The sequence below is a fragment of the Giraffa tippelskirchi genome, chromosome X (genome assembly GCF_054371585.1).
Source record: "Giraffa tippelskirchi isolate mGirTip1 chromosome X, T2T-mGirTip1v1.2.pri, whole genome shotgun sequence".
NCBI classification, from domain to species: Eukaryota; Metazoa; Chordata; class Mammalia; order Artiodactyla; family Giraffidae; genus Giraffa; species Giraffa tippelskirchi.
In genome coordinates, this window is record NC_137289.1 from 4753001 (window position 1) to 4778014 (window position 25014).

Genomic DNA, 25014 nt, shown 5'->3' on the forward strand with positions numbered 1-25014 from the left:
TGGGCATCCAGAGCTGAAGAATGGACAGGCTAGGTGACAACTTGTTGCAACTTGCTGTAAAAGGTTTCTTCTCCACTACATTTCTATCCTTTTAGGAAAAAGATGCTCAACCTATTATTTTCCAATTGATAAGCAGCACACTTTACCTGTCTTTTATATTCAGATACTGGATCATAAACTTTCCATCCATTCACTGGAAATTTTTCTTTATAGTTGAAGGCAAAGAGTATCTGGAAACAAAAGCAAAAAATAGACATGTCAGCATCTTTGCAATGTCACGTGCACACTACTAAAGCTTTTCATTCAGTTATCAGCTGAATGTATTGAGTCCTACTTTAATCTAAAAATTCTGTAAAACACAATTTGAAGTTTTCTTCATCATTACACAGAACTGACAAATTTTAAGTACTCAATGTTAGTTACCAACAGAGAGAAAAGAGATAAAGGAAACCTCTGGAAGAAAGAATAACTAAACATGACATTTTTAGACTGCCACGAAGGCATTCAGACCTGCACAAAAAGAAGGTTATTTCCATGTACTTACCTGCCCATTGGAAAGAGGAAATGCATGTTTGTTGAGGTTTTCAAATATCCCTAGTTTACTCTGTTCTTCCTGTTTATAAGCAAGTCGCAGGTTCCTCATATCCTGTTAAACAATTAGCAAAACTCATTTATTCAACATGTATTGAGTACCTATGAGGTAGACCCCATGGTATGAAGAGAGAAAATATTTTTATTCATTTCTCACAAAATGTAGTTGGCCCTCCATATCTGCAGGCTCCATACCCGCAGATTCACCCAAGCATGGATCAAAAACATTGGGGAAAAAAGTTCCAAAACACACAACCTGTCAAGCAACTATTTACATAGCGCTGACATAGCACTAGGTCTTTAAAACGATGTAGAGATGATCTAAAGTACACAGGAGGATGTGCAGAGACTGTATACAAATAAGATGCCATTTTACATTCGGGCACTCAAGTCTCCAGATGTTGGTATTTGCTGGTGAGGGGGTGTCCTGTAACTAGCCCCCGGTGGACACCGAGCAGTGACTGGACTCCATTTTACTGCAACTAGCAAAAGGCAATTTACAAAACACCTCCAATAAGATAATAAATTAAGTGAGGAAAATGGGACAAAGGGGAGGTGTTAGGGGGAAAACTCATCATATGGAACCAGGAGTAAGGTTAGTACATAAAAGACGGGCCATCAAGTGGTGTGCCCTTCTGTGCTAAAGGTGTGCTGTAGAATCAGTTCTGGCTTTAAGCTGCTCAAAGAGTCAATTATGGAATTCGCACCAACCATCAAATAGAAATGCAACAGAGGTTTCTCCTCTGAACTCGGAGCAAGGATTCTGTGTCACATAGAGACCATGGCTCTCAGTGACTTCCTTACAGAAATTACAATGTTGCTTCTCAAGATGAGTATCTGAAAGCCCCTTGCTGCGCAAGCTGCCAGCCTGAAGCCCAAGTGGAAGTTGTTAGGAGCAAGGTCGACAAGGTGGCTCGAAGGGTGCAATGTCTTCCCAGGACTGGTTTGAGCACTACCCCCTGAACTTCCTAAGCCTACGCTCTTTGTTAAAACACAAGAATCTCATTCTTTAATCTTACACGGAATTCAAAAATAAATATGACCACAAACAAATTAAAGCAAAAGCAATTGGGGAAGTGAGGAAGGTATTGCTGTGGTATTATTTATAACAGTGAAAGAATGGAAATAACCTAAACACCTATCAATAAATAGGGGCTGGCTCAATGAACTACAGTACCACCGATGGCATACTACAGAGCTGATGAAAACAAGAAGTGGCTCATTAGCTACTGCTAGCAAGGAATTCCAAGATAATGGTTGAAGGGGGAAAGAAAGGTGCAGAACAATGAATGTAACACACGGCCATTCACATTTTCAGACACAGGTTTGTATGCAGAGGTCATCTACGGAAACTGGTGCCAGTGGGTGCCTGCACAGAGTGGATCAGGCCACACAGTGGCCACACAGTGGCTGGAGAGAAACTTACTTTTTACTACACGCAGTTTCTGTACTTTCTGAATTACATATCAGCTGTTTAAGCATGGCCCTACACCGAAGAACATTTTAAAACGGCTTTTCACAAAGGCTCACCTTGGCCACACACACACACAAAAATATTGTAGGAAAACAGCTACAAGACACCTGCCTAAGTGACATAACTTCCTGCTGTGCTCTCCCGCCAAGCTACTCTGGCTACACACATGCTCTCCGGTCGCTGACTGAGCTGACTTGCTATTTAGGATTGCTCAGCTCAGAGGCAAAGGCCTTGCCAGCAAAGACAGAGCATGTGTGAAGCCCCAGGAGTCTGAGTGTGGCAAGGGTTGGTGGGGTCCAAGGAGGGTGGGAGCAACTATAGGAACAAGGATGGCAAGAACGAGGGGAGGCAGGCTGGAGTGGGAGCCGCCAAGGAAAGCAAGCCCACTCACACTGTGGGGTCTCTGTGTTTCCCCTCTAGCCCAAGGCAGCTACTGAAGAGTTCTGAGTAGGGAAATGACCTGTTCCACAATCACAGAATTGACCCACCCATCCCGCCCTCGGCTTTAAGTTCTGCAAAGGATTCCCACTGCTCTGCCTGCAGGGAATTCTGGAGAATCAGGACTGCCACCATGGACCAGAGGGGAGGACAGCCACGTGTTGCTCGAGGGATGCTAGGCAGCCAGCAGATTTCTGACCCGGCACAGTAAAGGCTTATTTGAAAACGTGGGTTCAACTGCAGTCTAGGGCCAACCAGCAAGAGCTTTGCTCAGAGATATGATGGAGGCAGACACACTGGCAGGAATCTAATCCAAACCCCAAACTGGGAAGGTACCTGGATGGTGCTGCAGGCAGGATCTCTTGCCTGGTATTTTAGGTGAGGTTGTTAATGAACTGTATTCCACGAGGCAAAGTCATTGGAATAAAGCATCAGTTAAGGTGTTTCTTAAATGATTTTGTTGTTGTTCAGTTGCTCAGTTGTGTCCTACTCTTTGCAACCCCATGGACTGCAGCATACCAGGCTCCTTTGTCCTCCATCGCCCAGAGTTGGCTCAAATTCATGTTCATCTTTAATGATTTGTCCTCATCAAAGCTGTCACACAAATTTTACTTAATCCATTGGAGGAAAGGGGCAAAATAAAAATTAAGCATGGCTCAGGTGTAAATGGGAGAAGGCAATGGCACCCCACTCCAGTACTCTTGCCTGGAAAATCCCATGGACGGAGGAGCCTGGTGGGCTGCAGTCCATGGGGTTGCTAAGAGTCGGACATGACTGAGCGACTTCACTTTCACTTTTCACTTTCCTGCATTGGAGAAGGAAATGGCAACCCACTCCAGTGTTCTTGCCTGGAGAATCCTAGGGACGGGGGAGCCTGGCGGGCTGCCGTCTATGGGGTCGCTAAGAGTAGGACACGACTGAAGCGACTTAGCAGCAGCGGCAGGTGCAAATTCCAACAAGAAACTCAACTGTGCTTTTAATCACAGAATTTATGATTATATTGTTGTCCCTTTAGGGGTTCCTGGGCAGCTCAGTAGTAAAGAATCAACTTGCCAATGAAGGAGACACAGGGGATGCGGGTTTGGTCCCTGGGTCAGGAAGATTCCCTGGAGGAGGAAGTGGCAACCCATTCCAGTATTCTTGCCTGGAAAATCCCATGGACAGAGGAGCCTGGCAGGATACAGTCCATGGGGTCACAAAGAGTAGGAAACGACTGAGCAACTGAGCACATACATGTCCATTGTCCCTTTAGGAAGTCTTCAACTGAAAACTAGTCTTATAATGACAAACTGCAAAAAAAAAAAAAATACTGATCTCTGCTTTCCACTTGATTTCTCTGAAATGTAACAAATCATGTCACCACCTAGGTTACAGGTCCATGTTAATTAGAACACTTCAACAGAAAAGAAGCAGTTTATTTCAACAGCTTATATAATGGTCTGAATTGGTTGATGAAAGGTTGACGAGGTCTGTGTCCCGAAGACATCTGAGTGACTAATGTCCAAATTATTCTTACTATCTGAAAGCCCAAGGATGTTCCAGCTGGCCGCCCCATCTCAGTTTCTCTCTGTCTGCACCGTACCTTGCACACGATCTCTATGCCACAAGAGTTGTCTCCATGGCTTTGTGCTCCAATCTTCTCAACTCTGCTGATCACTCCCAGGGGGACGTCAAGGACGAAATGTGGGTCCTGGGTTCACAGATGAACATGAATGCCAATCAGTGTCAGTCAACAGAGTTTTCCAATTCAAGTCTTCGCTGGCTAAAAACATGTTTGCTTGTTACTTTGATTTTCCTCTTGCTTCTGGCTAAGGCACCAAGGTCTGATTTATCACCTGCTTGGTGATGTAGATGTCGAGACTATAATTAATCCCCCCACCCCCATGAAAGTGCTACTTTAATGGCCTTTTTTTTCAACATGCAAAATCTGTTTGCACATCTTAAAATGGGCACATTTTAAAACTCACTCTCAGTTTCTCTCAGAGTGGTAGGATTTCAGGATATTTTTTACTATCTTCTTTATTATTTGGTTTCTTCTGCAGCATTTTTAAAAATAAAGCCCACTTTTAAATACTCACTCTCTCTACATTCTTGAAGTACATCTTAAAGTCCGTCACTGTCAGGGTGCCAGTCACTGCTCCCACAAATGGGCAGATATACATGACATCTTTCACTGAAAGAAAAAACCCAAAATAGCATCTAGTGCCATTGGCTTGTGTTTCAATAAATCTTAACATGAGTTTCCACAAATGTGTGATTCTAGTTTTCTAGGAATTAAAATTTTTCATTACTTTAAATAAAGGCATAGATGGATAGTCTTCTAATAAAATTCCATTTTTTAAAACAAAAGTCTGATTTGCTACTTAATGAAGTTTTAAGTAAAGAGCCTCATAATAAGTTACATTTTGTCATTTCTTTCCAAGTAGTTCACATTTTCCCTGAGTGATAAATTAATCACATTCAAAAATATATTAATTAAACTCTGAAGATCCTGGGCTATATTTCATAAATCACTGCTAATGAAAACTAACTAAAGCTAAACACTGTCCTCCGAAGCACCTCCAAAAAAACTGCTTTACAGATGGCAAAAACCAAAACCACGTCAATGAAGTAGGGAAAGACTTCTTTGCTTCGAATTCTTCATCAGTTTCCATATTTCTTAATGTTTATATCAATATCAACATCCTTCATATCAAAATCAATGACACATATGACTCCTATGAATGTTGGGAAGCTCATGCCAGTCACAAAGATACCACATCTTCCCAATCTTCCCAAAGTGCTATTCCACTAAAAGTGCCATTCGACTGAAAGCTCAAGAATGGACACAGCTACTGATGAGTCCGAGGGGAAAAATTACAGCACTAAAGCTGTCAGCCAAATCCTCAAAACACTTTTATTAAACTTTTATAAAACTCATTATGTACTGAGTGGCTCCTATTGTTGGGGTTCTAGGCATAAATGACAAGATTCCTTCCTACTCACCAGGTAACCCCTGAGGGATACTACATGGAAAATCACCACAGAGGCTGATAAATGCTATCAGAACCATGTGGACTTGATGTGATAAGAGCTCAGAAAAGGAATGACTTAATTCAGCGGGAGGCTGGGGAAGGGGAAGGGAAGAGAGGTCAGCAAGTTGCCAGAGGTTAGTGTGGCTGGGTCCAGGGTGCATGAGGATGATGGGACACAAGGCCAGAGATGACTTGTTCATCAGAGTTCATGGCAGTTTTATTTGTAATAGCCAAACGACAGAAACAACCCAAGTGTCTGTCAAAAGGTGAACGGATCAGCACGCTGTGATGTATCCACACAATGGAATACGACTCAGCAATGAAAAGGAATGACTGCTGACCACAGCACTCACAATATGGGTGAATATCACAATAGTTAAGCAGAATGGGATAAGCAGACATAAAGACATACCCAATGATTCCATTTCTATAAAACTCTAGAAAATATCAACAACCCTCTAGAGCTTGGGAAAGGGGCAGAAGGCATGGGTGAGAGGGATTATAAAGAGGCCTAAGGAAACTTCTGGGAGGTGATAAGTATGTTCATTATCTTGACTGTGATGGTGGTTTCCCAGGTGTATAAATATGTCAAAACTCTTCACATTCACTTTAAATCTGTGTAGTCTGTCTGGAGTAGAAGGAGAGGCATAACAGAATTAGCTCTTCATTTTAGTCCCATCATTCCCAAAACAACACAGGCAGGGCTAGAAATGCTCCCAGAGGAGGAAATGCCAGAGAGGCCAGCGGAGCACCAGGAATGGATGAAGTTCCTGAATCTCAAGAGAGAAACCGTTTCAAAACTCAGGTTGGGATGAACAGAGCCCAGAGCCACAGAATAGGCTATCACAGAAGAAGGATGTGTGTGGAGGTCCTGGCAGGAGAGCCCAGATACTCAAACACAACATGACCGTGCTCCGGGACCAGGCACGCGCCTTTGGGAGGGAGCCAGGAGGGAAGAAGGCGACACTGAGCCTTGCAAACCAGGCCGTCAACCCTAACCCTGGCAATTGTGAGGTGAAGTGGTCCCACCCAGCCGGCTGCCCTCCCACCCAGCCCGGCACAGTGGACTGCCTGCCTAGATGCCTAGCCATCCACTGCAGGCCTCTGCCCTTATAATCCAGGGTGGGCACACATGCCCTTTCCCTAAACTAAAATTGTAGTTTCTGGACTCTTAAAACCCACTAAAATTTCTTTGCCAAGTTCTCAAAATTTCCACTGAAACTATGATGTGGATCATCCCTCAGGACCTTTTCCTTCTAGTGAAGGCTTCCAACAAATCATTGAACTGACGTCACCATGAAAGTCTCACCTGCCTCAGTTCATAGGGCAAAGCTGGGCCCCTCTTCTGTTGGTACTGCCACCCGAGACTCGCTTGGAGATTCAAGGGATCCTCTATAGTCCCTCATCTGTTAAGGTCATGATGACGTGAAGAAGGACAAGGTCTCATCCATTTGTCCCCAAATTAAATGGATCTGGCTGATTTCCAGCACATACATCACCTGTGCTTACAAGTAATGTGCCATGTCATTTTACGGATCTCCATGAGCAAAATGTACTCGTTAAACTTACCAATGGCCTTGATTGATTCTCCTGGGAAAAGTGGTGCTTCTTCCATCTGTGCCAGCTTATTTCCATCCCTTAGAGCCTGGCAAGAAACCAAACACGAGTAAATCTCCCTTTCCATCTGTAGACCTGGGAAGAATGGTAGTGCTCTGTGCTCTTGCTACGAGGCTACAGAAGCGTGCAAAATGTATGCCCCCCTTCCCTTACAAGACAATTTCAAAGCTCCGCATCACAGGACACCATGCTGCATAGTCTAGCAAATTGTTACACGTACTTAAATTTCACAGTTAGAAAGCATTAATACAGAGATGGTTTGACATGACAGATAGATACTGTAATCACTACACAGACAGCTATTACAAGGTGCCTCCAGAATTTGGAAATAAGGTCAAAAAAGGTTACCTTCTGAGCGTGAAACTAGTACAAATAAAATCAATATTAGATGCAGATGCTTAAGCAGCTGTAGAAATGGCCCAGCTATGAGAGTGTGTGGGAAACCCCAAAGTCTAATTTAAGAAAGCAAGGAGGGTCTCTTACTAAGGAAAGCCCTAGGCTTCCCTACTCCAAACCAGCTACCTGCAGCTGCACAAAGTGTAGGAGGGGGGGCAGGCGAGTGTGCTTGTCAGTGTGTATACAGGCCACAAGAATGTGCCCTCATCTGGCAGACAAGAGTCTTTCATCCACTCCTGTGGAGCTGGGTTGTGTTGTTCATCAGGCTTTTCTCCCCAGTCACTTCACACTGCTGATTCCATGCTTACCGAGCAAATTCCTAAAGAGGTCTCAGAGTTCCTGTTACAATATCACCAGGAAAAGGATGTCTTAGATGGCTGCAAGGATACATGCCCACATTTTTAAATGTCCAGATTGGCACTATGGGCCAGTAGAGCCAGTCTCTGGCAAGCCTGCTTGTATAGCACCAGATAACTCAGGGGAGCTGAGAAAATGGTGTCCTTGAACTACAAATCTAGGGACCACAGCCTGAACTTCGTGCCTGTTCCAAGGTACTGCCACCCTGTGAGATGCTGCCAAGGAAACTGGTCACTTTCTCCAGGCATCTCTGACATAACATGTCATGAATAAGAGTAAGGTGTTCAAAACCCCAGAAATCCCCAAGCTGTGTTTCATAGAGCACTAAATTCCCAAGAGATGCGAATAGGACTTATTTGGAAAAGTTTGGGAAATGCTGGGTTCATGGAAACACGTTTAGCTGGGTTCTTTTTTTTTTTTTAGTGAAACAAATCTTTAGCATGTTAATGCAGGCCGAATCCGCCAGGAGGCGCTTGAGTATGCTGCATTTCCCCTACCTCGTCCATCAGGGGCTGCTTTCTCCAAACAATACCTGTTAACATCAGGAGGCCACTAGTGTTTGGCAGAAAACAGAGTAGATAGTCCTAAGTTTTCAACACAATTTTATGAAGCAAAATACTAAAACTGGTATCTTTTGTAATTCTAGTCAAAATTATTGAAAATTCAAAATAATTATTTTTCACAGTTATAAGAATACTTCAATATATTTTATAAAGGGTCTTAAAGGTCCACTTAAAAATACTATATATAGTAGGTTCATCCAATTTTATAAAATAAGAAGGGAAAACGTCAAAATATAAAGAGCGAATTCTATGCTAAATGTTGGTCAAATGATATTTGTTTGGGGAGGGCACAAAATGACACAGTTCTTCCTCCTCCTACAGATTAGTGTTCATCGTCACCTCCAAGCAACATTACTCAGTTTAAACTTTTAGTCCAGATTGGTTTTTAAGACACTTCTCAATCAACATTTTTAGGGATGCAGAAAACTGTTAAAGGGGGCACAGAGAAGTGTTTGTGGATGCATTTATACTCATACCTGTTTTGGAAATACATCTTTGACAAAATAAAGCATAAGCCAATATTTATACTTTTCAATGTCCAGTTTTAGAAACAATAAAAATCACCAATCTTCACAGAAGACCTATTTTGAAAGTTTGTTTTCTTTAATTTATTGCCTAAGCTAGTGACTAATTTTATAATATAGTTACAAAGTGAGAAAGCTTAATCAATATTCAAGTTTTAAATAACTTCAAATGTTACACTTTTAAAGCTTATTTTAATGGCTAAATATTCATATAGACTTAAAATTGTTAACTGATATTCAAAAATAAATGGAATAGGTTATTTTTAAATATATTTACTAAAGCAAGCTGTTCTAATCAACTGAATTTGGAAGAGGTGGGGGAAAAGTCTGATTCACTTTAACCTTTATAGCAAGTCACTTCACACACTTTTAAGTCCTCAATCCAGGACCAACTAATAAGATGCCGTTGATGGGAGGCAGCAGTGACTGGACCATTTTGGGAATGTGCAAGACTCTCAAGATAGACGCTAGGGATCAAAGGTTTCTCTTCTCTTCTAACAGTCACGTTAAATCTGGCGTGAAATATTCGTGCATTTATATGAGGCATGAAACGTGTTGATGGGATAGAGTGAAACAAACCTCTCACTAAAAATAGTTAAATCTGGGACATGCTTTGTACATGATAAAAAAGCAACTATAAGAATAAAACAAATCATTGATCCCACTGCTTCAGATCTCCCTATAAAAGGTTCACTGTGTACAGGAAAGACATTCAGCTTTAGCATAGGAATTCAAGAGGAGAATGGATCTTAAAGCCTCATTGTTTTGCGGGACAGTAGATTCCCTCTAAAAAGCCGATGTTAGGAGATAGGACGCACACTTGTGCTATATTAAGCTTTGACTGCAACTTCCAAGTTGCACAGGACATGATTTGACCCTTGATTTATCCAACCCATGTACATCATCAAAGAGGAATGTTCTTATGGATAAAATATGTCTTATGTCTCGTGAATACACCCAGCCCTCTTGGGGCCTCTGCTCCAAGTGTTGCCCGGTTGAGGAATTCTCTCTGATGATCTCAGCGCAGCCCTCTGCTGGTGATCTGGAAGGTCACCAACTTGATGGCTCTCCACTGCTTTCTCCTTCTCCTGAACCCAGGCTGCTGAGTGGATAGTTTCTGTAACAGCTGCCTGCCGAAAGCAGTGGTTTTCAAACAGGCCTCTCCAAGGTACTTTCAGGGTCACCAGGGAGGGCTGGGCAAAGGGACAGCTGAGCACTGGGAGTTTGCCATGCTTCCCTGGAGCGGCTCCTCTAGAGATTTCATATACTCAGTTGCTACATAAGCTTTGGGGAAAGTTCTGCTGCATTAAATCTCTGCAGAGTCCAGAGGTACTGAGCAAAGAATAAGTACTCAAGAAACCTCGATGAATGTTTTTTTTTTCTTCTACAAAATACACAGACTCATTCCATAAACACCTACAGTGTGTCAGGTGCTGTGCTGGGTACAGACCTTGCAAATTTGAATAAAGCAAAGTCTGCACCCTTGAGGAGCACCCTGAGTGTGTGCATCTGCCCCTCTAAGTCTTTGTGAAGGCCCTTCAGAATCGTGTCGTGACTGAGGCTCGTTATTCCCGTCAGTAAATCTACTTGGGAAAACTGAGAGGCAGATATGAACAAATTTCTGGTTGACACAATGTTGGATAAACCAATTTTTGCAAATAATGTCATAATGGCATCTACCATACTTCGACAGGAGAGTGCTACTGTAGTGGAAAAAGCATTTGCTGGTTGCCTAGAAATCTAGTATGAAATGGCTTCTAAATACACGGTCTGTAACTACAAACAGATGAACATGTACAACTTGCCACCTGATCAGCTTCAGCTTCAGAAGGGTAGCCATTGTGTTCTTCCTGAATCTCCTGCACAGCACCAGGTGCATGGACAAGAAAAGGCAAAGAGGGGAAAGAGAAACACGTGCAAACAGACAGGTGAAAGGACAGAAGTTCTTTCTTAAAGAGACAGTAAGCATGTAACACACCTTTCATGGCTTTGCAAATCCCAACATTTTCCCCCTTGGAGTTAAGGAAAGAATGTGGAGGCCGTCTATAGCATCCTCAGCCTAAAGTGGAGTATCTACTCTGTGTTTGTGCTGGGGTGTAAAATGAAAAGCAAACAAACATCATGGGTTACACAGAATGTACTATCTTTTTAAAATCAAGCAATACCGCAGCATACAGCAAAGAATCAAAATCACAGATGCATAACATGCTCATAGAAAAGAAAACAGACCACAGAGACCGGGCAGTGACCAAAATCCAGCCAAATCCAAAGGTGGTTCATAGACATGTGTTTTTAAAAGGAACTATTATGTTGCCCAGAGGTCCATGCCACTGGAATTAACATTTCCACACATGCACATGTGCATATCACATGCTGGGGTAATACATATGCAGATACATACAAATGCTCTGTTACTTATTGCTTATTGCTAATTAAATACTATGATTTATGACTCAAAATCATATTAAATCTTTCTAATTACAGTATCAATGAGCTTCAAAGAAATAGCTAAAATATTACATATCTTTATCTAAATTTTCCAATCCCTTTACATGTATTACTATTCTTAATTTCTTTATAGAATGAGTTTTCGAAACCCTAAAAACTTGGACTTTTAGTTTAGCCTGTGGTATAATGAGCATGAATATTGAAGATGACAAAATAATAACCCCTTTTAAAAGTTATATCAAGTCTCTGAGGCTGAAAATATTAAAATTTAGCATCCATATATTTTTCCTTCAAGAAACTTTGATCCCAAGGACTACATTTCTTTAAAAGGCAATCAGTGAATAAGTAGCAAAGCTTTAAAAGAATTTACTCTTCCTCACCTTTCATTTTTGTCAGTAAAATAAAATAGCTACTTAAAAATATTTTTATACTTTATCATCAGGTTGAATTTAGTACACAGTTGGTACTGCTACCATTCAGAGCAGGACAAATTGTTAAACACAGCCAGTTTTTTGAAATTTCCATTTTTTTAATACAAAGAAAATGGAATCATTCTTTGATAAAAATTTTAAAAACAAAAGAATGAATGATCAAACAGCAACCAAAAAAAAAAAACCCACATAGCATTTCAAAGTCCATGCAAGTGTAAAGCCAAACACTAATAGTTAACAATGTGAATCAATGAAAGAAAATGATTCCCATGAGCAAAAGAAAACATGGTGAAAACAAAATTAAACAAAGATAAAACAACTAGAATCCAAGAATTTGATTTAACCTGCTTATTTTTAAAAGTTTAAAACCAAAGTCACTAAATGATTCTGTCAAAATCCACATTGTTTTCATTTAATGGAACAAGGTTAATTTTTAACATCTGATACTCAGGTTTAAATGCATGCACATTACCAATCTTTGTCTTGCTTTATGAATATTCTGAAATAAAGGGAAGGAAAATCATGAGGAAAATATAAACTATAATCCACTAGCTATAACAGCTACGTCTGTATTTTAAGAAATACTAAATGAGGCTGATTTTGCTAAATTCATCTTCAAGATTAGCACTTCTGCTTTTGGGATTCAGCATGCAAACATGAAATCTTATTTGATGTTGTAATCAAGGCTTGAAACCTTAGATCGCCTACTCAGGATGGACAACGGACCACTTTGTTGTTTTTCTTGTTAATAAATACTCCAGCATGAATTATGTGATAAACAAGGTTAAATGAACAGGACTCTGTAGGCCTACTCTTATAAACCCCATGCCATGAATACCCACTTGGTCAGAATTCCTGTAACACAACAAAAGTCAGTATTGCACACTGGAAACAATTTTAGCATCCTGCCCTCACACACATTGGCTTTTTCGCACATGAAAACATCATAACAAATAAAGCATTTCTAGTGAACACTGAAAGCTATGACACAGCAGAGCAAATTGATCTGAGTGACTCATAAAACCAGTGAGAAGGCAAAGAATACTAAATAGACTAAGTGTCCGATAAAGCACAGAGACACACAAGGCGGAGGCCCATGTGCTGAAAACCAAATATCCTTACCCTTATATCAGGCCTCCTGAAAACCTGTCAGTTAAAACACAGAACATCATCATCACGGACACATCACTATTGACCTGTGAAAGATGCTGTTAAGTTCGCCAGCCCATGCTCTAAGAAACATCATAATACTCCAAATAAAACCCAGCAGGTCGATCTTAACATGTTTGCCCTCTAAGTTTCATTCAATATCCAATCAATCCTAACACATTTGTCCTGTAATTTGCAGGCAAGTCTATGATTTGGAGAAACTTATTGCCCTTAGCCTAAGACAAACTACATTATTTTAAACACAAACCCCTTCTGTCAAGGGCTATTACAAGACAGTGTGAACAGGCTGTGTTTGAAAAGTTCATTTGTGTGTCTGTTTGGAATACTGAACACATTTTCCCCATAGAAACAATAATATAAAAAGGTGGTTCTGCTCCCAAACCAGCCCACAGAAACAAAACAAAACCGAACCAAGAAACCACAAAAGCGCCCACAGCTGGCGCGGAGCACAGCTCAGCCACAGTGTTAATGGGATCACAAAGCCTAGTTAAGCACAATCTTAATCTGGTTTCTATAGGAATTCTATTTCCAATTTGCACTTGGGACTCCAGAATTAAACTCCCTGATGTGGCCGCCCCAGAGGGAGAAGTTGCCTCCCTCACGTTAACCCAGGCCCGACTGCTGCACATGGAAACGTGCAGCAGGAGCATTCGGGAAATGGCCCAGAGAACCAATGGAACTTTTGAAAAGCGAATAGTGCTAACAGTCTGAGGAAGGCTTGACTCATCTGTTCCCCACTCTCGACTCTGAAATCTGATCATTGCATACGATAGAACACTGGAGGTTCTACGGAAAACATCATTAAAAAAAAAAAAAAATCACTGGAGGTTCTTATTAGCTTCATAGGTTTTACTCAGGATAGATAAGAGGATCACGTGAATATGAGGACACACTTCAAAAAACATCATTGTATCGCTATTAAAAGAAAATACTCTTTGAAGTAAAAAAGGTGTCTGAACTAAGGGATGCTATAGCTCAAAGGGAATTAAAGCCCAGAAGTTCCTAAATATAGACTATTTAGGCTAAGAAGCTTAAATCTGCCCCCTTTTTTGAGGAGGTGGTGGTGATGAATATGTTTATCCTAATAGTGGTGATAGCGCCACAAGGGGGCACCTATCAAAAACTCATCAATCTGTATACTTTAAATATGTGACATTTATCATTTGTTAATTACAACAGAAAAGTTAGTAGAAAATCCATAATATACATGCTTATGTTAATTTTGAAAAAAACTCAAAATGGGACATCCATGGTAATAAAAAGTCAAAATAGAGAGGCTCCCCTCCCTAGCTTCATTTGTCAGTGATAACCACATTTAATGAGAATTTTTAAAATTATGTCTCCATAACCATAAATACGGTTACATCACTACTTCTTTTTTTCACATAGTTAGTATTTATTCATCTAGTTCAGAAGCATAACTAAAATTGCATTAAATTCCAGCAGTACATTTCACACATACAGACACAGCATATCATGAAAATGATGTATTACTTAATACTTAAAGTTTATTTTAGTATTTATAATTAGAAACAACAGAAGAAGAGTTCAGTGATGAGGCACAAATGTCTAAAAGATTGAGGTATTATTCATTTCAATGAGATATAGGGATAGGGAGTATCATGACTTACGAGATAAAGTGAGCATTGTGACTAGCACATTCCTAGAACATATATGAATTTTTTATTAAAATCATTATATAAGGTGAAAATTCATAAAAGGTAATAGTTTCATGTGTGTGTGTGTGTGTAAGTTAAGTTCCAAATTTGCTTTGCTATATAAATCACAAAAATTTCCTTGAAGGTAAGAACATTTTTTAGGTAGAGAGTTGGCATACAACTTAAGATCTACATACATTTGTATATTATCCAACTATAACATAAATCTATTACCAGAATTTTTAAATGATGACAAAAACTGAACATAAATTACAAAATCCTGTAAGAGTTCAGAAAGTTTCACTGTATAATGTGTAAATGACACCACAACTTCTTGACTTGTCAGTTTTCAAACAGTAGCTAGTGACCTAGCTAGTTGAGGAAACATGCTTTCTCACACCACTCCCTCCCTCTTCCCAATCTGCTGACTGAAATTGTAATTTCTAGTCCTTTTATTGTCGTCCTTCTGCAGCAGCTGCATCATTTAAAAAAAAAATTCAAGAAATGATTTTTTGGTGGCTGCCATTCTTCTAGGAACCTTGTATGTACTAACTCATTTTATTCTCAGAACAACCTTGTGAGATAAAAACTATCATGGGCCCCATTTTCTGATGAGAAACCCAAGGCACAGGTAAGTAATATGGCCAAGTTCAAGGTGTAGAGCAAGTACTTACACCCAGATAGTCTGCTACACTACCTCAGTGTGGTCCCACTGTAATTAATGCACAGGAACTAAAGCCATCCAATGTACCTCCACTCCCTCTGAACTCCCTCGAGGGTGGGTGAAGAAAGCAACAGTATGACCTCTTCCCTCGCTTCTCCTTGCTCCCCCCAAACCTCCACTCCAGCATGTTTATTTTTTCACATTTGCTCTGAAATTGCAATTAATTTTGTAATGTTTTGTCTATAAAGAGATAGTAACAATTGACAACTGAAAAACAGTGCTACAAGCAGCATCCCTGGGCCTTACATGTGAATGTGATTCTGATCAAAGGTAGAGAGCAGTGGTTTGAAGTCAGGAGGCCTGGAGCCTCTCTCTGCATGCCCGCACCCAGCCTCAGTTTCTACACGTAGAAAAGGAAAGGAGTCTACAAATGGCTGTGAGGTCCTGACCAGTCCCCAAACCCTAGGAGGCACTTAAGCTTCCTTGGAAAAGTTCAGAAAACTCGGTGTGGGGGTGGGGGGCAGCAATCAGCACAGTGGTTAAAGCACAGCTCAGGAGTCAAATCCTGCAACCAGCGCTGATGGCCCTCAAGACCTCAGACAGCCGCACAGGCTGTATCATTTTTTACGTCATTTTCCCTATAAGGAACTGGTAAACTTGTTTACCTGAGTTCTGTCAGTTGTTCTAACAAATGATTGAACTCAGGGAGGGAATTGTGGGCACCCTCCAATTTGTAGCCAAGCCAAGCAGAAGTTCCAGGTAACCTGGGAACCCACTACCTGAAACTGGACAACTGAAGTGAGAAGTTTTGTGGACTGAGCCCTTAACCTGTGGGGTCTGCACTAACTCCGGTGAGTATCACAACCGAATTGAATTGTAGAACACTCATCTGGTGTTGGAGAATTTGCCAGTGTGGGAACAAACCCACACATCTGATGTCACAAGTGTTCTAAGCGGGTGGGGATTCCAACCTAAGCTGACTGGTGTCAGTGTGATGCTCTTCATCTCTACATGGCCCCACCTAAACCTGTTTCCTTTCTGAGTTGCCTGACCAAGGGCCTCAAGGCTTCATGCCCAGAATGCCCTGTTCTGCCTGTCTGGCTCCTCCCACCACACCTTGTTTCCTTGTCTATTGCAACAGTCTCCACCGTTCAACTTGTACTGTATTTTTTTGAGTCTCTTTCCTCTATTATGAATTCCATGCAGCCCAGCCCCTGTGCATATCAGGTACTCACATCACATTTTTGAAAGTGGACCTGTGTTCAGCAATTATAATACACTCTTCTTGTATTCATTTTTACATATCATATACATTTTCATAGAATAATAGCATACCATAAATGAGCACTGCATGCATTTCACACATATGCTGCCGTTTTTAATACATTAAACCTCCGCTATAACATCCACTTTACAGATGAGAACACTTGAGGCTCAGCAAGGTAAGTAACTTGAGCAGCTAGCTAGTCAGGTACAGGGCGGGACTCAAGGCAAAGTGCCCCGACTCCAAATTTTATGACCTTTTTGATAAACCATATGATTCTAAGTCAAATATCAGTTTTTTTAATAAATGTGTTATCTTTGAGCCTATGCCTCTAAGAGTTTCTTTCCATGAATAGACTGTAATAGTGGAGTAAAAACATTCTAACATCTTTATTTGCATAACTATATGCTTCATTTAAATAATACTTCTGATATATCATGACTTGTTGGAAATATTAATCAAAATTTATTCTACATGCAATATAGAGTCATTCAGCAGTCTATAAAAATCTTGATCTTTTAAAAATTTAATTTCTAATTTTGAGATAACTGTTGATTCATAAGCAGTTGTAAGAATAAGAGAGATTCCATGCACCATGTCACCAAATTTTAGTCGTATATTATAAAACTACAGAACAATACCAGAACCAGGGCCCTGACATTGACACAGCCAAGATGCAGAACAATTTCCTCATCACCTAACGTTGCTCTTTTATGGCCACATCCACTTCCCTCCCAGCCCTTCCCCTTCTCAGGCCCTGGCAACCACTAATCTGTTCTCCGTTTCTATAATTTTGTCACTTGAAGATTGTCACACAAATGAAGGGCTTCCCTGAAAATCTCAGATGGTAAAGAATCCACCTGCAACGCAGGAGAGCCAGGTTCGATCCCTGGGTCGGGAAGATCCCCTGGAGAAGGGGATGGAAACCCAATCCAGTATTCTTGCCTGGAGAATTCCATGAACAAAGGAGCCTGGTGGGCTACAGTCCATGGGGTCGCAGAGTCGGACATGACTGAGCTGCTAACACACTTTCACTACACAAATGAAATCATACAGCATGTGACCGTTTGGGAGTGGCAATTTTACTCTGTGTAATTCCCTCAAGATTCATTCAGTTCTTTTCTCTGCCCTCTCTATTCTGCTGTTGAACCAATCCACTGAGGCTTTAGTGTTTTTCTTTCTTTTTTTGTGTGTTTTTTGGGGGGTTGTTTTTTCATTACTGTATTTTTCAGTTTTAAATTTTCCATTTGGTTCTTATCTCATATTCCTTGCTGAAACGTTCTGATTTTTTGTCTCTCACTTTCTATGTTTTTATTGTTTCAAACATATCTGTTAACTGTTTATTGAAGCAATTTTATGATGGCTTCTTTAAAATCTTTTTCACAGAATTCTAAAATCTGTCATCTCAGTTTTGGCATCTACTGATCCTCTTCATTCAGTTTGAGATCTTTCTGGCTCTTGGTATTATGAGTGATTTTCAATGGAAATCTGGCCATTTTGAGTATTATAAGAGTGTGGGTCTTACCTAACCCTTCTGTTGTAGCTGTTTCTCTGCCACTGCTCAAGCAGGAGGGGGTTGGGGAGCAGTGCCTCATTACAGGTGGGTTGGGGTACAAATTCAGTTTCCCCTCTCGGTCCCCACTGACATCAAAGGCCAGGGGTCTCCTAGTTATTTCTGGGTGGGGGTGAGAGTTCCAGGGTCCAGTTAGGCTTCCGCTGATACCTGCCCTGCTGGAAGTGGCAGGAGTACACATGACTGATAGCACCGATCCCATAGTGGGGGTGTGGCTTCCCAGCCAATGGGTGGTGCTGAAAACCCTGACTGTCCACCAGGCCTCCCAACACCACAGCTGCCATGCTTGGTGTGCCGCGTTGCAGCCTGATGAGGGTGGAATCTAGACTCCCCACTTGGCCTTGCTGGTAGGTGTGGGGCTGCAGCGTTTTCTATGGTGTTTGGCTGGACCACAGTGGTTAGTGTCTGAAAGTTTTCTTTCTACTCAGCTGCCCCCTTCCTGTCCTTTGGCGAGAAAGACTAGGCTTTTGTTGTCTGCACCCGTTGGCATTTCTGGGTTGCTGGCTTCTTTGGCAACAAGTCTGAGACATATGTGGTAAAAAAAAAAACAAACAAAAAAAAAAAAAACAAAGACATCACCACCCCACTGTTCCTTGGGTCCGGAGGTCCCTAACCAGTCTGCCTCCTTCTCTCTACCTTTCAGGGCATTCTTTTGTTTATCCTATAGATCATTTCCAGGGTATTTATTTATACTGAGAGTGCAAAATAAGAAAAAGTACATCTGCCTCATCTTTCCAGAAGCAGAAGCCCAAACCTTGATATTTTTAAGAAATAATTCTACCCACAAGTAATCCCGAGAGATAGGGCAGTACTCTGCCATTACAGTGATTACACACTGGAGGCCTATTGCTCAATCAGGCAGGAGCATGGTTGTTTTTATAATTAAATTGTTTCTAAGGGGACACACTGAAGTATCCAGTTCTCCACAGCCCTCACCCATGTCTGTTTAGCTTGTTAGCTCTCCCCTGTAGACATCTGTGTTTGCAAACTCTGATTTAATAAACAGATCATGAGTCCAAGCTATCAACCCTGGATTATGCCCATGGATTCAAAATGATCATGCTCAAGCTTCCCTCTTTCTAGACTTGTACTCAATTTAAGAAGGATTAACTAAGACCAAGCTCAAGCATAATGAAGCCTTCCCCACACACTGCATCCCACTTCCCTCCAAAGCCCTTCTGGAAATTTTTGTTTAGGATCCAGAATTTAGTCACTGTACTAACCTACTAAATTATTAAATTTAGTACAAGACCCTCTCCATTTTCTCCTTTTTCTTCACAATATTTAAAGAAGAGATCTAGCTACTGTGTGTGTGGTGATGAGAGTAGGAGAAACAGGAGGGACAGAGGGGTGATGATGATGGTGGTGGTGATGGTGATGTTGGAGCCAGAGGAAAGAGAATGATCACATTGAAACTATGGTGTCCTAATTTCCTGAAGGCTGGCCAGAATCAAATCCTTTTGGACAAAACACAGTTGAAGAATGTTCTAGAAAGAAACGAATTTAGAGACTTTAAATCTAATCCAAACTCATATCCTTACACAAAAGGAAAGTGATACTCAGAGGTTATACAAGGTTACAAAGCTAACGAGTACAGTCTGTATGGCTCCACCATGTTCCCTCTTCTTGGCCTAGTTCTGCTTTGCAAACAATGGAAGCTCATCAACTTTGTCACTTCTGCTAACAGTTCCTAAAAATGTTTCATTACAATTTATGACTGTATTTTTTTCATCTAATCTTTGGAACATTACATTCAGATCTTGTTCTTAAATGTTTTGACAAATTCAAGAGAGAGATTTGTACTCTTTCTTAGCCTGTTAAAAATGGAAGCAACTGAGTTAGTAGTAGGGTGGGCAAAGAAGACATTTTATTACATTTCTTCTAGTAGTCTTAATTATCAGGTAAATCTTCAGGATGACTTGGTATTAAGGCATACATTTATTAATTTAGTTAATCTTTAATTCACATAATTACTATGTACTCTTTCAACAGGGACAATGTTTTTCAAACTTCTGGCATCTTATATACCACCTGTACAAGTCTGGTTTGCTATACCTGCATGTCACCTGTACTAATATTAGTATTTATGTTGACTTTAAATACACTCTTTTTTCATATTTTGCCTGGCTTTAAGCAATAACATCCATCTATTAAATCACAAGTCTGATGTGCCAATTTTTCTACTACACATTAAAATAATTATATAACTGTTAAAACATGTTCATGGGAATACCATCTTAACTCTTTTCAAGTGACGCCAGTGTTATTCTTACCACACCTTGGGTGATCTGACCCTAAGCCGTCAATTTATGAAAATAATAAAGCAACTGTACTTTAAAATCTAACATGAGTGCTAATTATTCAGGTTTGTGGGAATCTACCAGAAATGTATGGTATCATCATCGATTTCAACAGATACAAACCTAGGGAAGCCGAACTTTTCACAATTTATTGCACACAAGAAATACATAAGATCCACTCTTCCCTGCCCTCAGAGATTCTGATTCACTGAGTGGCATGTGGATCGTGGAAGCTGCATTTCTGCAGCCATCCCAGGGAACACCCAAGGGCCACATTTTAAAAAATAGTGAACAGGAAGGCAGGACGAAATTCTTAAAATCACTCTAGCTTTTCAATAGGATGACTTGGGTTCAAATCCCAAGTCTAACTGCATGATACTAGTGTTATTGCTTAGTCATGTCTAACTCTTTGCACCAGGCTCCTCTGTCCAGGGGATTTCCCAGGCAAGAATACTGGAGTAGGGTGCCATTTCCTTCTCTAGGGGATCTTCCCGACCCAGGGATCAAACTCAGTCTCCTGCACTGAAGGCAGATTCTTTACCATCTGAGCCACCACGGAACTGAGTCATTTAATCTTTCTGAGCCTTGCTTTCCTCACCTGTTAAGCGATGATTATAATAAATGCCATCTCACTGGGTTGTCTTAAGAATTAAATGGATGATACGTCAAAAAAGTATGACAAAACCACAGAGCCCTACACAGGCTAGAAGGCTTATGAGGGTGAGGATGCTGAACCACTCTCAGCAGCTACAACTGAGAACACAATCAGCATTCCAAATCAAGATGCAAGGGCTCTGCTCCAGAAAAACATCTGCTCCCATTTCACTACCGACAGTGAGTCTAACCTATAATAAACTAACCCCAAAATTGAGTGCCTGTTTCAAATAAGATATTTGCACAATACATAATCTCAAGTATTAGTGACTGATGACTGTACGCTAAATCTTCAAGGATTTGTATCTAGGCCTTCAGGGCCAATGCCAGGCACGGCTCCCATGCCAGAGGTGTCCCAAAGGCCTGTTGGGATACCCTGATTTCAAGAACTACTTTATACACAGCATGTAAAATTATCTGTGGTTTAGAAACATTTCATGCTTTTATTATTTAAAATAACTCTCTTCTTAAAGAAAACACAACAACTCCTGAATTATTAATTTAACATCAAATTTGCAGACTTGGCTATAGGATGAATCTAACAAAGACAGTGATTAAAAAAAATGCTCTCACAATAATTCATCTAAAATTTTAGCTATGATCTGATGTAGGTACTTAAAATTCAATTTTCAAAACATGGAAAAGCCTTCTTTTTCTCTGAATACCATCTGTTAAACCATTCCAACATGAGCTAATTCTGCTACACAAAATTCGTAAATAGACTAAAATTAAAAAAAAAACAAAAAACTTTAGTTGCTTCATGTTAAAGTATAGATTCAGTCTGATCTATTCATGTAGAGGTTAGGTAGCTATCACATGGTCACCATTCTTTTCTAGAACCCACACAGCACTAACAACTATTCAACAATAAATGAAAATATTACAGTTAACTCATAACTGTCCATAAAGAAAAATCAATCCAAGGTCCGAGAGCCATTCTCTGCTAATATGGATCCTGGAGCCTCTCACTCAGTGGGGCAGTGTCTCAGCTACGGTGGGGGCAGGAGGGCACCTGGGACCAGTGGGTCAGCAGCTGTCCAGTGCCCAGCCACTCAGGCATAGGTGACGCAGCAAACACTTCTCCCACCTGGAAACAGCATATCTGCCCACCAGGTCTTGTGGAACAGGAACCCCAGCTGCTCCTACGTGGGCAAACACAAAAACCAGACAGCAGGGAAACCTATCCAGAACTATACTGCCACTCTTTTGGCTTGGCATATTATCCAATCTCTATTCAGCCACAGCCATGCCTTCCTCTGGGAGGCGTAATCAATAGTATCCGGTGGCTTGGATGAAGCAAGTCCAACACCATAGCCAAATGTCAATTACACATCCCATGGAGTCAGTTTCTGCACTTGTTACAGGGCAAGCTAAAGAGGAAGTGAGGTGAGAGCCCTTCAACGAGGACAGCTATTAAGAATGACTTAAGATCATTATCACAGCTCTTGAACTCCTTGTAAGATTTGATGCCTGGCAAGGGCCATGATTTTGAGAGCTGTTGACCTAGGGTACTAAAATATAATTCGTCCATACTTGTGAAAATCTATTCTCTCTTACCAGTGGGCGAAAATGACTATAATAAACTTAATTTCAAGCAAACTCTACTACTGAAATTAAACATGGTTTCACTGAATGTACCTGTTAATAGTTTCTTGACATTAAAACAAAGTTAGTCTTTAGCCTTAATAAAGATGGAGCACGCAAGCATTTTATTTGTTAAGTGAGTCAACAAAAATTTATTGAGCACCTGTTATGTTCCAGGATCGTGCTGGGGGAGCAGTGGTGAGAAAAAGAGCCCCAGTCTCTGCTGACAAGGAGCTTATCACTCTTAACTTTAGAATAAGCAGGGAATCCAACTTTTAAAATAAACAAGAAGAGATTTTGCAATTCAATAAGGACTAAAAAATAAGGCTGCCCATACAATATTCTTGAGATTTTACAAGTTGTTTTTGGCATTCCAGTATCACATATTAATGCTGAAAACCCACAGGTAGTACATAAATACAGAAACAAATTGTGAAGTTAGAGAAATCCTATCAGATGTTTTATGAAATTCAGAATACTAATAAAGAAAATATAGGCATTTATTACAATCAAATCTAAAAATATAATACATAATAAAATACATAATAAGATAATAAAATGGAACTGTATTTTCAAAAGAATGATCATAATCAAAAGTCAACTTTTCCTCTTGGTTATAAAACTATGATCACATATACCTGATCCTGGTAAAAACGTCTCTTTTAAAGTTCAGATCTAACAACAGAGGACATTTCACCCTTGTTCCCAAGCAAATGGCCAGTGAGCATCAGGGGGCCAAAGTCTTATTTGAATTAAATTTGCAAAGCTTCTTGGCTACTCGGTATATTGAAAATGAATTAAGGACTCAATTCTGCTTACCTTGTAATCTCTGGATACATTTTCTGATGTCACTGAACCTGAAATCTGACTAGAAATTGTGGCAGCTATAAGCTGTTTACACCATTCAACATGTGATCCTGTAGGACTAAAAGAAATAGTGCAATTAAAATATTTTAAGACATAGGCTCTGAGTGAGAAAAATGAGCATGGACTAGGGATATATGTACACTTCTTTTTTAGAAAACGAACTTCTATTAGGCTATTTGGTTACCTTTACATTTACCATAAGAACTAAAATACTGATTGACAATTAGGAAGTAAGAGTAGGTTCCAGGGTGATTTGAAATAAACCAACTAATTTATTTTAAGGTAAAGACGGAGGAGCCTGGTAGGCTACAGTCCATGGGGTCGCTAAGAGTCAGACATGACTGAGCGACTTCACTTTCACTTTTCCCTTTCATGCACTGGAGAAGGAAATGGCAATCCGCTCCAGTATGCTTGCCTGGAGAATCCCAGGGACGGCGGAGCCTGATGGGCTGCCGTCTATGGGGTCGCATAGAGTCGGACATGACTGAAGCGACTTAGCAGCAGCAGCAAAGGTTCTAGACCTCAGCCAGTTAAGCATGTTATTTTCTAGCCTTTAATGAAATATTACTCAGTTACAACTATACAGAGTGAATATTCTCAATGTAAGTAGAAAATTAATTCTAAAATGAAATATTTATCTTACAGCATATGTTCTTCAAAAATGCAATCAATTTCATGTTGGTAGCTTTAAATCTATAAAATGATGTAATTTCAAGTGAATCTAAGTGACTCTTAATGGAGCAAAGCTGATTGTAGGATTTTAAAAAGAACAGACTAGAGAAGTTATGTCCTATGTGTAGTAATAATGCAACCTTACATTTCTGTAAGTGCTCTGACAACTTACAAAAGGCTCTACCAGTCCATCATTATGTTAGAGCCTGACAACGACAAGTGATAAGAAGGCAGAACGGGGACTAGCCAAAAGGTTTCTGAGATGAGAAAATTGAGTTGCAGAAGTGACAAGGCCCATCAGAAAGTGGTAGGCCTGCCTCCAGCTCCACTGGGGCTGTCCTTCCAGGATGCGGTACCACCAGTAATGACCAACTCACGGAGTCAGAGGGCAAAAACCCAGGCCAGTGCCATGGATGCTCACCACTGCCTTATATGAGAACACAACAATGCAGAGAAAATGGCATCGCCCACTTGCGTGCTGCTCTCAAGTGTTCAACACATTTCTGTACATGGCCTCACCCGAGGCTCACAAGTGACTTGCCTTACAGAGGAGAAAACTAAGGCTCTAGTGTTTGACCAAGGTCCCGTCATTGGTAAGTGGTCAGGCTGTTCTCACCTGACCTAAAGGACCATGTCAGCAATCTAGGCACTGAGGGAATTAAAAATGGCCCCCAGAGGCCAGGCTCCTCTCTCAACTCATGAAAGCACTGAAGAAATCAAGTTAAAGGGCATAAGATACTTATGAGAGTTTACCT

At 40.6% G+C, this 25014-nt stretch overlaps 1 protein-coding gene across 9 annotated transcripts in view; it reads right to left on the reverse strand.

Moving 5' to 3' along the window:
• The window catches only part of MTMR1 (myotubularin related protein 1), a 60019-nt gene that overhangs the window by 29846 nt on the left and 5159 nt on the right, over positions 1-25014 (reverse strand). The window contains exons 2-9 of one of the 9 annotated variants that reach the window (XM_081564603.1): positions 23540-23645; positions 12976-12999; positions 12326-12352; positions 7087-7162; positions 4582-4676; positions 4086-4193; positions 545-646; positions 147-230 (exon numbers count right to left, since the gene is read on the reverse strand). In XM_081564603.1, the coding sequence (XP_081420729.1) occupies positions 147-230; positions 545-646; positions 4086-4193; positions 4582-4676; positions 7087-7162; positions 12326-12352; positions 12976-12999; positions 23540-23645 (622 nt within the window). Of the gene's footprint in view, positions 1-146; positions 231-544; positions 647-4085; positions 4194-4581; positions 4677-7086; positions 7163-10782; positions 10834-12325; positions 12353-12975; positions 13000-22836; positions 22993-23482; positions 23646-25014 lie in introns of those variants that run through there. The other 8 variants (XM_081564604.1, XM_081564605.1, XM_081564606.1 and 5 more) reach the window with 8 other exon arrangements.